The 13258-nt window shown below is 45.3% G+C and overlaps 1 protein-coding gene across 1 annotated transcript in view; it reads right to left on the bottom strand.

Annotated features, from left to right (window-relative positions):
* Positions 1–12863, bottom strand: part of nsd1b (nuclear receptor binding SET domain protein 1b) — a 30064-nt gene extending 17201 nt beyond the window's left edge. Inside the window, exons 1-7 of the mRNA XM_044141532.1 lie at positions 11777–12863; positions 6430–7244; positions 5497–5641; positions 4576–4748; positions 3662–4421; positions 1873–3388; positions 349–1805 (exon numbers count right to left, since the gene is read on the bottom strand). Coding sequence (XP_043997467.1) covers positions 349–1805; positions 1873–3388; positions 3662–4421; positions 4576–4748; positions 5497–5641; positions 6430–7227 — 4849 coding nt within the window. The 5' untranslated portion in view covers positions 7228–7244; positions 11777–12863. The remainder of the gene's footprint in view (positions 1–348; positions 1806–1872; positions 3389–3661; positions 4422–4575; positions 4749–5496; positions 5642–6429; positions 7245–11776) is intronic.
* Positions 12864–13258: the final 395 nt, after the last annotated feature.

Below are 13258 nucleotides of genomic sequence, written 5' to 3'. Positions count from 1 at the left end.
GGTCGCATTAAGGCGAAAAAAAAAGGGATTTGGGTCACTTCAGTCTGCAGAATGAATGTAGCCTAACAGACAGAAAACATTGGTTGTTGCTATAAGTCTTGGAAAAACAATTCATCCAAAGTCTGGAATAGTTTTGAATGTTTACTCTGGCTTTAGTCTGATCTGGAGTAAATGCACAGATATTGACCTTCATCTACATTACAGGTGGTTTATCTCAGCTCTAATGGCAGGAAAACATCAGTTTTCATGTTCAGTTTATCACATTTTACAAAATGGATGGTGCTACAGAAAATGTCAACTTTCCATTGTTGTTATTTTTGTAAGGACGGTACGTCAGACTGTCCTTACCGGCTGAAGTCTTGTCTTGTTCATCAGCTTGACGAATCAAGTCTTGAACGGACTTGTTCATCATGTCGCCTCCGAGGCTGGTTGGCTGTTCCAGGTGGCGTGTCGGACATTCCCTCCTTTCCAGAGGAACACCAACCTGCTGGCAGCCCTTTAGTCTTTCCCATCTCTGCTGCTCCTCTTGCCCACCAACGTCTCCACTACAGCCAGCCTGGATCCAGCTACTGCCAATTTGTACATCCATTATTTTTGAAGTGATATCTGCTGTTGGCCAGGAAGTGATTCTTGCTGCTGACGTTACTCCAGAAAAACCATGTCCAGGAACTCTGCGATTGGTTTTCCATTTCAACCAATGGCCACGCTTTCTGCTACAGGGCCTCTTGAGTTTCTGGCCTTTACCACATCCGTTCTGTCCAATCCCACTTTTGTCTGCGATTGGATCGGTTTTGCATGTGTGGCCGTGTCCTTCCAGTGGAGCCTTGTGTGGCATCATCACCGGCTCCTCCTTCACATGTGCACTGGGTGGCCCAATCTCTAACTCTAGGGGCGCGCCTTCTCGCTCTCTAGTGTCATGCAAGTCCTTCAGCATCATAAGAAAAGTGCTAAACTGGTATTTTGAGTCTGGCCTGAAAGAGACCGGCTTTCCATTGCTGCCAGTTGGTAAGGACTGAAAGGAAACCTCCGTAACATTCTTGAAGGCTTTCATGAAGGAAAACGGTGATGGAGGTGATGGAGGTTGTGTTGTTGGGGGCAGATCTTCGTGTTTTGCTTTAGCTATAGATGTAAGGGGTATGAAGTCCATTGGTGGAGTTGAAGAAACTGAAAGGTCTTCATCTTCACTTTTAACATCATCTTCAAAATCCTCTGAATCAGAGAACAGTACGGAAGGGGAGCTACATCTAGACAAGCAATCCCCATTGTTAATGCGAGTAGATTTTAGAAGTTTTAAATTAGTGCAAATATCAAATTTGGGCTCAGCAGAATTCTGAACTGTGTCCAGAGGTTTGCTCAGCTTAGTTTGCTCAATCGCCTGCTGGGCTTTTCTACGCTTCCTCTGGTCGACAACCTGCAAGGCTCTGGTCATCAGCCGACTGCTGGCTGGAAGATGGGCCGGCTGCTCCTTCAGGACGTTTTGAATTTCTTTAGCCTGCTTCAGTTTGTGAATAATTTTTCTGGATTTTGGAGCAGGCCGACTTTGATGGAAATGAGGACTTCCTGTTGGAGAAGCTGCAGTTTTAGTAGATGAAGTGTTTTCCTCTGAGCAGTCTGGCTTGTCAGACGATGTCTTTGTTTGACTGCAAACAGAAATGCCTTTACATTCTAATCTGTTTGATTCATTGCATGATAAGGCGGTGACGCTATCTAGACTAACGTTTGATACTGGGACAGGTTGTACTTCTGGGCTGCTCAATGCATCAGAAAGATTTATGCTCGGGTGTCTTGGCGCTATGCTCGGGTGTCTTGGCGTATGCTCGGGTGTCTTGGCATGCTCGGTGTCGTTCGGGTGTCTGTCTTAGCGTTCGGTGCCTTGGCGCTGCTCGGTGTCTTGCTGCTCGGGTGTCTTGCATGCTCGGTGTCTTGGCGTCGCGTTCGGGTGTCTTGGCGTCGCGTTCGGGTGTCTTGGCGTCGCGTTCGGGTGTCTTGGCGTCGCGTTCGGGTGTCTTGGCGTTGCGTTCGGGTGTCTTGGCGTGGCGTTCGGGTGTCTTGGCGTCGCGTTCGGGTGTCTTGGCGTCGCGTTCGGGTGTCTTGGCGTCGCGTTCGGGTGTCTTGGCGTGGCGTTCGGGTGTCTTGGCGTCGCGTTCGGGTGTCTTAGCGTTGTTTCCGGGTGTCTTAGCGTTGCGTTCGGGTGTCTTAGCGTTGCCTGCGGTTGTCTTAGCTGCTATGCTCGGGTGTCTTAGCGTATGCTCGGGTGTCTTAGCGTTGTTTCGGGCTGCCTTAGCGCTATGCTCGGGTGTCTTAGCGTTGCGTTCGGGTGTCTTAGCGTTGTTTCCAGGTGTCTTAGCGTTGTTTCCTGGTGTCTTAGCGTTGCGTTCGGGTGTCTTAGCGTTGCGTTCGGGTGTCTTAGCGTTGTTTCCAGGTGTCTTAGCGTTGCGTTCGGGTGTCTTAGCGTTGTTTCCGGGCGTCTTAGCGATGCGTTCGGGTGTCTTAGCGTTGCCTTCGGGTGTCTTAGCGTTGTTTCCAGGTGTCTTAGCGTTGTTTCCAGGTGTCTTAGCGTTGCGTTCGGGTGTCTTAGCGTTGCGTTCGGGTGTCTTAGCGTTGCGTTCGGGTGTCTTAGCGATGCGTTCGGGTGTCTTAGCGTTGTTTCCAGGTGTCTTAGCGTTGCGTTCGGGTGTCTTAGCGTTGCGTTCGGGTGTCTTAGCGTTGCGTTCGGGTGTCTTAGCGTTGCGTTCGGGTGTCTTAGCGTTGTGTACAGGCGGTGACTCTGATGACAGCCGAAGTAGGCCAGACTCACTTCTAGCTCGTAGCTTCTTGACTGAGACCTGGATGAATTTTGAAGGTGAAATCTGATCAGTGAAGACGCTCGTTTTGCTGCCTGTCAAGTCTGATTTATTAGCTGCTGCTTTATTCACATCACTATCTGATGTTTTCTCTTTCTTATTGCATTCACTTCTGTTAGTAGTGACATGGGTCAGACATGAGTGTAAAAACTGGTTTTGTTCTATCTCCTTTCGTATCAGTTTCACAAACGGGAGTCTGCATTTAGAGACCAGATTCTTTTGCTTTTCTAATATTGAGACTGGATCTCTTTTTTCAACTTGTAAACAGGGCCTCAAATTCTGCTGGCTTTCTTTCTCCTGGTCAAAAGGTTTTTCAGTTTTATCAAGTTGTTTAGTAGCAATTATGACAGAAAGTTCAGTTGAACTTACAGATGTTTCCATCTTTGGAGAATCTGAGTCGTTATTAAAACCGACTTTCTTGGAGGGATGAAAGTCTTTTTCAACATCCGGGTTGTCAGACGAAATGCTCAAAGGGTTTATTTTGGTCTCAGAAGTCTGTTTGTCTTCAGTGGACAACTGGGCCTTTGGCTGGTCCAAAGACCAGCCTCTTCCTTCAACAGGGTTGTCCTCCTGGTCAAAAGGTTTTTCAGTTTTATCAAGTTGTTTAGTAGCAATTATGACAGAAAGTTCAGTTGAACTTACAGATGTTACCATCTTTGGAGAATCTGAGTCGTTATTAAAACCGACTTTCTTGGAGGGATGAAAGTCTTTTTCAACATCCGGGTTGTCAGACGAAATGCTCAAAGGGTTTATTTTGGTCTCAGAAGTCTGTTTGTCTTCAGTGGACAACTGGGCCTTTGGCTGGTCCAAAGACCAGCCTCTTCCTTCAACAGGGTTGTCCTCACTGGCCCTACATTTCTCAGATACTGACTGTTCATGAATCGGACCATTATCTGTTGACTTATTAGTGTCTGCCAGTATGACCGAGTCATTGGACTCAGCACCGACCAACAAGGCGGAGGGAACCGGTGCCTTCTTACTAACGGTGGATAAGTGCTTTTTCTTACAGGGACCCTTACTAAAGAGGGAGTGGTCTGACACGGGGCTGGTGGTTTTGGGTCGCCGGTCTCTGCCTGATTTACTGAACCACAGTCCGGTCTGGTTGTCTGGCTGCTTCTTTAGCTCTTTGACTGCAGCCGCAGACGGCTGGCATGGAAGCAGCTTTGGTTGACGCTCAAGTGCTTTAGGGCACAAAATCTTCGGGACTGAGTCGAGATCAGAGTATGGGCACTCTCTGTTGTCTCTGTGAGACTGATCGAGACTGCAACACAATGCCTTTTCATTCCCAAGGTCCTGAAGGGATTTGCTTTGCTTCTTCTTGCTAGAAGTTTTCTTTAAAGTGCTTGGTTTTGTCCGTGTTGTAGCTGTAGACGAGGTGGGTCCATTCGTTAAGTGCAACGGTTCAGAAACAGCGGGAACGGCTGGAGGGGGCTTCTTCTGTCCTTCTGGCGGGGAATTGAAGGAAAAGGTTTGATCTGTGGATGGAGCCAGAGCAGGAGAAACGTCGGGTCGTCCAGACAGAACAGATTCAGCCTCGGCCACACTGCATCTCCACGAATACTGGAAACGCTTAGGGATCTGCAGCAAGACCAGAAAACATGACGGTCAGACTTCTTTAACCAAAACAACAGACTGGTATCTTTTCATGATGCTTCTGGTAGTCACAGATTTCTGTGAGTGTCTTAGATTAGAGCTGCTGGCATCATGCAACAATTCACAATTGAACACTTACAGTGTTTCTGTTGTTCTGCTCTCTTTGCTTGCTTCTTCGTCTCAAAAGGAGAAGTTGGTCGAACTCAAAGCCTCCGTGGAACGCCTGAGTAGATTTTTCCTCCACCCAAACGAACTCCTTTGGCTCCCCAAAGGTCCGGACGTGATACAGCCGACAGAGCCGGTCGCAGGGCTCTGCAAAGAAACCAATACCTGCTGATTATCTTTAGAAAGTGGAAATTACAACAGTAATACCCAGAAAGTACAGAATGAGTTAACTATATGCTGAAATATGGATAAAACATCAAACAAGGTGGTTGAAAATGCTAAAACATAAATTATTAGCGCAAAAATAATTTGACAAACAGTGATGGCATAGTTACTTTGAAAAAGTAACTTAATCAGATTACTGACTACTTGATTTGGAAAGTAACTAAATTACACTAAAAGTAACTTTTTAGTTACTTTCAGCAGCTGCTAACAACAACACTGTGAAAATCACATTGAGCTTTGCCAATATTTAATTGTCAGTTATTTTATAATGGTAACATCAACAATGTGTCTCCACTGATAAGGTTGAACTGAAGAGGAGATTGTACAAAAAAATAAAAACGTGAGTAATTTGTGTGATCCACTGTTGTCTGGAAAACTCTAAGAAGGATTTTAAACCCCCCCACAAAAACTGAAACAAATGAAGTTGGAGAAGATTCAGGCTGAAGCTGCCAGGAAGCAATTATCGTCCAGGTGAGTCGTTTCCATAGCGACGACCCACCTGGAGTAAAACAAGGTCCAAGTCAAACTGAAACCAAGCTGAACATCAATTAGTAACGATTAATCGTTTTAATCATTATGGAAAAAATTGTCAACTAATTTAGTGATTGATTAATCGTTAACTGAATCATGAATCTGGATCTGACTAAATCAAACGGGTTTACGGTTCTACCTTTCATCCTGTGATAGACGCCCAGCGCCGGGTCGGCCAGCACCTCACACGGCCACCAGGGCCGGCGGCCGAACTTGGCCCAAACGATTTCCCCCTCGGCGAACTTCACCGGCGGCGGAGGCTTTTTCCTGGAGCTGCTCAGCTGCTGCAGGAGACGAACGCCGTTCAAATCCACACACTGTTTTCTGGTGTTAACTTATTTCACAAGCATGCAGATAAACCAGAAGTAAATGTTCCTAACCTTTGACCTCTTTAATTCTGTTTTCCAAGGATTAATAAACAATTTCACCCCACAAAACAAACTGCAGCAAAATTTAACAGTAAATCCATCAGTTGTTTGGTGGCTTATGTCACTCTGAATACACTGTAAAAACATACTTTTATCTTCCTGTGTTGATTCATTGCCTTTTAAATTAATTTACATTTTGAAAGTTTGATTTGGAGACGCCTGCTGCACATTAGCAACTACAAATAGAAATGTTACTTTTCTGTTTTTATGCTTAACTACAGTTGGAGGACACGGCTGAAAAACAATATCTCGTATCAGCTGATATTGATCGTTATTGATTTGATTTTGTTTTGTTTGTTGAACTGTTTGATCCAAATTTCACTTCACGTTTTTTTATTTTTAAGTATCTAAGAGGAGAACCCTGGAACTGCTGCAACAGGATGTTGCTAGGTAACCGTAGAGGGAGTCAGTTAGTTGATGCTACCCAGCTACCTTAGCCAGTCTGAGAGTGTGAGCGGGTCAAGTCTGTCCTCTGCCTACATCTCCCAGAATGCCATGCGGTTCTGGATCAGAGTTCAGTGAATATTCTATATATTGATTATTCTATCAGACATATTATTTATCGACATTGATCCCGTCTCTATGGCAACAGATGTCATTGATTTATTGCCTCCATGCTACAGACAGAAGCGAGCTGAGCCTACCACCGTCCGCCATGCAGGCCAGTCATCGAACAGGAAGAGCACCGAGTCGCTGTCCCACTCGTCCTCTGAGCCGTCCCAGTACCGCCGGCGCTGACCCGAGGACTGGGAGCGCGTCACCACCTTGGGCGCCGCCTCCTCTGGGTCCGGACGAGCGTCTGCGGGGGCGAGCTGCGGCGCGGTCTGCGGCCGGTCGCGTTTGTCCAGGAAGCCCGGGCCGGGCGCGACGCTCTGCGGCTCCTCGTCGACGCCGTCGGCCTCAAGCAGAGCCGAGTCGAAGTGCAGCAGGCCATTGGCGAAGGGGCTGCTGCTGTCCAGAGAGAAGGCCGGGCTCGGCGGGCTGGACGGAGAGTCGCCTCCCAGTTTCTCAGAAACAGCAGACTGGTGGCAACGAACAACAGGAAAGTCTTTACTTTCACTTTGGAGCTGTGCTTGCTTTTGACCAGAAGAAGAAGACGAGACGTCAACAGAATGCTCTCTGTACTCCGCCCAGCAGTCCTCCGTCCTGACCCCGTCCCTCCGGTCGGTCCCCCAGTCCCAGCGCCGGTCGGGCCCCCGGCTCGGCAGCACCAGGTCGGGCCGGCTCACCATCTTGGTGAGGTGCTGCAGCCTCCGCAGGGGGCTGTATGAGGAAGAGGAGGAGGAGGAAGAACAGTGGTCTGACTGGATGTAGCCGTAGACAGACGTGTGTTTGAGGGAGGAGGCGGCGGCCGACATGGCCGGGCCGATGCAGCACGGGTCGCGGGCCGGGGTCAGAGGGCAGCTGGACTTCCTGTCAGGGCCTTTGGAAGGCCCACTCATCCTGACATGATCCGACCCTGAAACAGGAAGAGCAGACAGTTAGCATCGCTAGCACAGAAACACCCTAGTTACTCACCCTTTAACCTGAAAACGCATTTCAGCTGCAACAATTGATGATAATCGATTGTTCTGTCGATTTCAGCAAATTCTCTTGTTTTAGAGTCTCTATGCTTTATTTAGCCATCCATTCATAAATTAGTTGACAAATTTTTCAACAACTGATTAATCCAATTAATTGTTTCAGCCCTAATTTAAACAAATGATCCATTTATAACTACCAACATTAAACAAAAGTTTAACCCAGGATGATTAATTCAGCAACGCGGTTCACCTAAAGACTAAAATATTAACATCTTTTTATATTTATGTTATAAATAGTGTGAAAATATATTTGCTTATTTCAGATCTGGAGCAACTTTAACCATGTTGGCAACACGCTCAGCAACAGCAACCCTGTATGACAGAGTCCAATGAGTCATGATGACAGATGTCGTGATAAAGTCTTTATACTTCATTTCTTTTAGCTTCAGTATTTAAAACAGGCCAACAGAGAAAATAAACAGCAATCTAAATCAATAAAACAAGAAAAAAAATGTCAAATTAATTTATATAGCACTTTAAAAACAGCTAAAGAACCAAGAATCAGATCTGGATCTGTAGTGTGAAGAATAACATAAGTTGAGTTTTACTTTGATTGAGGTGAAGAAAGTTTTCTTCCATCCAAGATTTGATTCAGCTTAACAATCGATCAACAGCTAAAGAGATTCATTTTTACCGTTCTGTACTTTAAGAGGCATTTAAATCTGGATGTTATCTGCAAAACAATGAAATGAAACGTTAAACTTATGGAAAATCTGACCAAGAGGTAACAAATACAAAATAAACCAAATGGGACCTAAAACTGAGCCTTGGGGGACGCCGTACTTTAAAGGTTTGGCCCCAGAACAGCATTGGTCCAGATGGACTGAGACGGTTCTGTTTTCTAAATAAGATTTAAACCATTCAAAGGCCAACACAAAGTTTTAATCTATGTAAGAGAATCTGATGATCTACAGCATCAAACGCAGATCTGATCTGACAGAGATAAAACTGCAACAAATCAGCTGTTAACAGAAGATCATCATTCACCAGACTGAAATCTCTCTGTTCCATTATTGTTTAAGTATTGATGGGACTCAACCTGACTGCATTTATCACCATTAGAACATGTTGGCCAGAAGTGAGAAAAATGTCTTTTATCAGACGAGTAGGAAGACAATCCAGAGGATAATCTGATGGCCGCAGACGGTGAAAACCTGAGGTCAGTTCATTTAAGGAAACTGGCTGGAAATGGTTGAGAACAGCTGTGCAACAAAAGTTTAACCCAGGATGATTAATTCAGCAACGCGGTTCACCTAAAGATTTATGTTATAAATAATGTGAAAATATATTTGCTTATTTCAGATCTGGAGCAACTTTAACCATGTTAAAGTTGCTCCAGAAGAGAGAACCCTCTTAGAGGCAGGGTTCTCCAGCCTCTAAGAGCTACAATTAGTTTCAGTGAAAAACTTAGAGAAAGCCTCACAAAGTTCATCAGAGGCTGAAGGGCCGGATGCAGATTAACATCCTGTCCAGGACTTTAAAAAGGCCTGGAGGCCTGCAGCCACTGGAGGCTACAGGATTAATGAAGAATTTACATTTTGCTAATTTGACATTATTCTGATAATTAAATAAACTGCCTTTCAAAATTTCAAACCAAACCTGTAATTGATCTTTTTTCCACCTCCTCTCAGCCCGTCTGGCTGAACCAGAGAGAACAGCTGATATAAGAAGAGATAACAGAGCCGCTAATTCAAAAGTTGTTTTATTATTGTTATATTTACCCGCCTGAAAGCAGCCTATTGTAAAAAAAAAAAAAATGTTTTTGTGACTCAGATAAAAAGGATTTGAGATATTCTTGGTTTAATTATAGTCACATAAATACTGGGTAAAGTATATATTAGATTTGTGCAAAAAAAATTCACTGCAAAAGCAAAAGATTCATGATAGTTTAAGTACGAAACGGAAAAAGAAAAAGAAGAAAATGGCAAAACGTTTCAAATTGAACCGCTGATTAACAAAGTTAGCTAAAGTTGGAAACTTTAAAATCATCTCCGTTTTTAATATTTCTTTGGGCTGCAATAAATCCGTCAGTTTCCTGTTTTCAGAGTGTGTTGTGATATTACTGTGCAGTAATTATCTGAGCTGTAATATCCCATGAACTGCAGTTCTGCTTCCTCATCAGATCTGAACGAAGCTAAAATCAAACATGTGACGTCCTGACGTCACATTCAGCTGAAAACACGGAGCTGCCGGTCTGCGCTGCTATCGCGAGATGTTGGAAATGACATCCAATGCGATAAGGTCAGGCTGGAATCTCATGGACGCGCGGCGGCCAATCAGGCCCGCTACGTCAGGTTACATGATTAAAAAACCCCATCAGGGATTGGGATTAACACGGACACGCACGTGCGCGCGCGCGTGTGTCCACCCATGAGGAAAAGTGTGCGTGTGTCTGTGTGTGACGACATGTGTGCATTATGCATGCGGCGGCTTGATGGCGAAATAAAAAGCAAACGCGACACAAAAACAAGTTCAGCAACGCACACCAGCACGCGCGCGCGCACACACGCACGCGCTCCCACCGACATATGCGGGGCTATGAGCATCAGAAAGAGCAGAAATCACGCAGAAAACGCCGCATGTCGCGGGATGTGCCGCCTGAATCTTACCATTCCGGTGTAACGGAGCGCCGCCGCGCCGCGCCGCCGCCTCATTCTGGCGGATAAACGGCCCAATTTCAGGATTTTTGAGAGCGGATGAGGCGAGTCCCCGCGGCAGCACTTCCTAGGCCCGGATCCTGAGCTCTCTCTCTCTCTCACCCATTCTCCCTCCAACACACATACCCAAACACACACACACACACACACTCCCCTCCTCCCAAAGCATGCGCTAACCCAGCGGCCCGGGAACAGCCTCACATCACAAATTCCTCTGTTTGCTTTGGAATAACTTTATAATCTCGTTTCTAATCCAGTCTGAGGGCGGCTGCTCTGCTGGCCGCTTCCTGCCGGCAGACACTCGGCCAGGCGTCACCGCCGCTCAGCGCATCTTCATCACCAAAACCCAGAAAATCACCAAAACAGCCAGTAGCCCCGCCCCTTTTCTGCATCCTTCATAATTAACCCCGTCACCTGCCGGGAGGCGCACGAGTCAATCAAACATCGCTACGAAAGATTTATGTGATGGTGCAAAAGGAAAAAATATAAATTAGCATATTACTTTATTGTAAATTAATTTTAAAATATTTATTATATCTCAAATGCAGGTAGATTTAGTATTTATTTAGTAATTGATTTTATTATGTGAAACATGACATCACGTGATGACTTGCATCATGCTAGTCATTAGCTGTATTTCATAACGCCTTAAATATTTTAACAGGAAATATGATGAGGCACCTGCTGTGGATTATTAAAACTAAAAATAAATAACAAGGTTCAATCAGGTCACAGGTCAGAAAAACAATTTAATTAAAAATAAAAACAGAGGTGGAAGTAGGTCAGCTGGACTTGCTTGACACTGACAACTTTATGAATTCTTAAAAATTGTATTCAAGTTAATTTAATAAAAAATTCAGTTGATTAATTATCAATTAGTGGGCGTGGCTAACACCATGCCCTCTAGTTACAGGTTAACCAATCAGATGAGTCCTAAACAACCTCTGACCTCTAACCTTGAGGCTGCTTCCAGGCATCTCACTGTAATCCTTCCTGCAGCCCATAGGGGGCGATAATCTGTTGCCTACACAGAAAACAGAAATACATTTTGGTTAATAAAGTTATTTTTAGCGTTTGTATCCTTCTGGTTGCTAATGCATAAATTACCCAATTCATCTGAGTCCAATTTATTTTCCAACTGTAAAATATGACAAATCAAAACCATTGGATTTTGCTCGTCCATATTTAAAAATCCGTAGATTGTAGAAAATGACTCTAGATGTTCGGCTGTTATCAGAACAAATTGATCTGTGGCACCTTGTTCTAAAATGAACTCAATGACAATCAGAACGGCATCAAATGGGAAAATCTTGTTCTTTATGTGAATCACAGTGTTTGGCGCCACCCGTCGGACGGGAGTATAACTGCAGGCAAACCTGGACTGCGCCCTCTACTGGCCAGGTACAGATGACACTTATGCTACATTGGCCTTTGAGTCCTTGAGGCAAAAATATTGAAATGTTCTATAAAATTAAATCATTACTTTTTATTAACATGCTTGTACAATTTTACCATCAAATTAATATGTTTTAATTTCTGGATTATTTGTGTTTATTAATAAATGTTTTGCTGAACAATATGTTTCCATATTGGTAATTATTTACTGCATTTAAAGAACTGTGTTTAAATTCAAACCTAATGTTTAATTATTTTGGCCCTCGATGCTTCAGGGAGCCCAAAGGCTGCAGCTCAAGACAAAACCACAGAATGAAGAATCAATGGATCAGTCCCGACATGTCCTCCTCCGCTACCTGATCAGGAAGAAAAGCTCCAGCTATCCGCCGGAACCACCGGAACCAGCCAGAACCAGAACCCGCTGCCGTCCGAGCCACCGAGCCGCGCCATGTCTCTTCAAAATGGAGGTCCTCCAAAGGCGAGAGGGGAAACGGAAAACAGGCCACAAAGTGTTAATGCATGTTCGGTATGAGGGTGACCCAAACCCGGAGGAACCGAGCCGCACATCGAACCTCTGCTGCGGTTCTGGAGGAAATCCTTCCAGCTTTTCTCCACGGCGGCAGATATTAGTTTCCTCTGCTTATGTTAGAGAGCAGAGCCACAGTTATGTCCCTCGCGCGCGTGTGTCTGTGTGTGTGTGTGTCTGTGTCTGCGTGTGTGTGTGTGTGTGTGTGTGTGTCTGTGTGTCATACGTAAAACAGCAGCAGGACATTTACTGAGACTTTCAGCGCCGCCTGAGCTGCTTTCCTCCGGGTTTGGTGCTTGTTGCGGCGGCCGGCGCGGCGCGGCGCTGCTCCTGCCTTCCTGTTCGCTTCCAGCCGCTCTCACCAAAGCTTTGGGATTCCTCTGCCTTTATCTGAGGGGATGGGCAGTTTTCACACTGACTGCTCAATGTGTCCGCACAGACACACGCATCCGTGCGGGCATCGGGCGGAGATGCGGGGAACCTAAGTGGAAATGGCCGCAGAGCCTCATGACTGTGGGCGTGTTGCAGCGTGGCGCCGCGGCGCCTCGCAGCTCCGTGGGGTCATCGCTGGGAACAAACGGAGAAGCAGCAGCAGAAACCTGGACACTCACAGCAGCTTCCGCTCATTTCACACCACGTTTTGATCTCCAGCCTCGCCACACTGAAGAGGAACAGCAGCAGCCGGGCTGGACTCAGAACCCAGAAACTGATTTATTCAGTCGGGACGGGGCCTGCTGCTGCTTTCAGCTGCGCAGAACAACGCCACTTTGGGCGGCACTGCGCAGCTCCTAGTCTCTGCGATCAGCCGGAAAAAACCTGATTCCAGTTTCAAACATCATGGCTGCTTTTCTTCTGCTTCAGCATGAGCCGCTTCAGACTCCGAGAAAAACTACGACCTGCTTAGCCTCATACCCCGCCCGCCCCCCCATGGTGCACTTCTATATAAATATATATGTATGCACAGAGTTCTTATTAAACAGAATAATGTCAAACTTTTGAGATTTGTATTAAAATGTGTTATTTTTCGCATCTTGCTACGTTTGGTTGATCTATTAAACCATCAGCATCAAATTCTCAGTTTTCAGATGTTGGCTAAATAAATAATTTATTTCAAAAAGAGAATCACCAATCTGCTCACGCCAGACCTTCAAAACTCTGTCAAAGTTTTTTCTTATTGAAAAGTTTTTTTCTCAAATTTTTAGTAACGTCTTGTTTTTTGTTTACGATTATTCTGCTATGATTACAACTTTATTCTTAAATGATCTTGACATTGTTTTCACAATTTTAAAAACAGGCCTGTTTAAACAACAAT

The sequence above is a fragment of the Gambusia affinis genome, linkage group LG15 (genome assembly GCF_019740435.1).
Source record: "Gambusia affinis linkage group LG15, SWU_Gaff_1.0, whole genome shotgun sequence".
Lineage (NCBI taxonomy): Eukaryota > Metazoa > Chordata > Actinopteri > Cyprinodontiformes > Poeciliidae > Gambusia > Gambusia affinis.
This window is presented reverse-complemented; position numbering and strand designations above follow the sequence as displayed.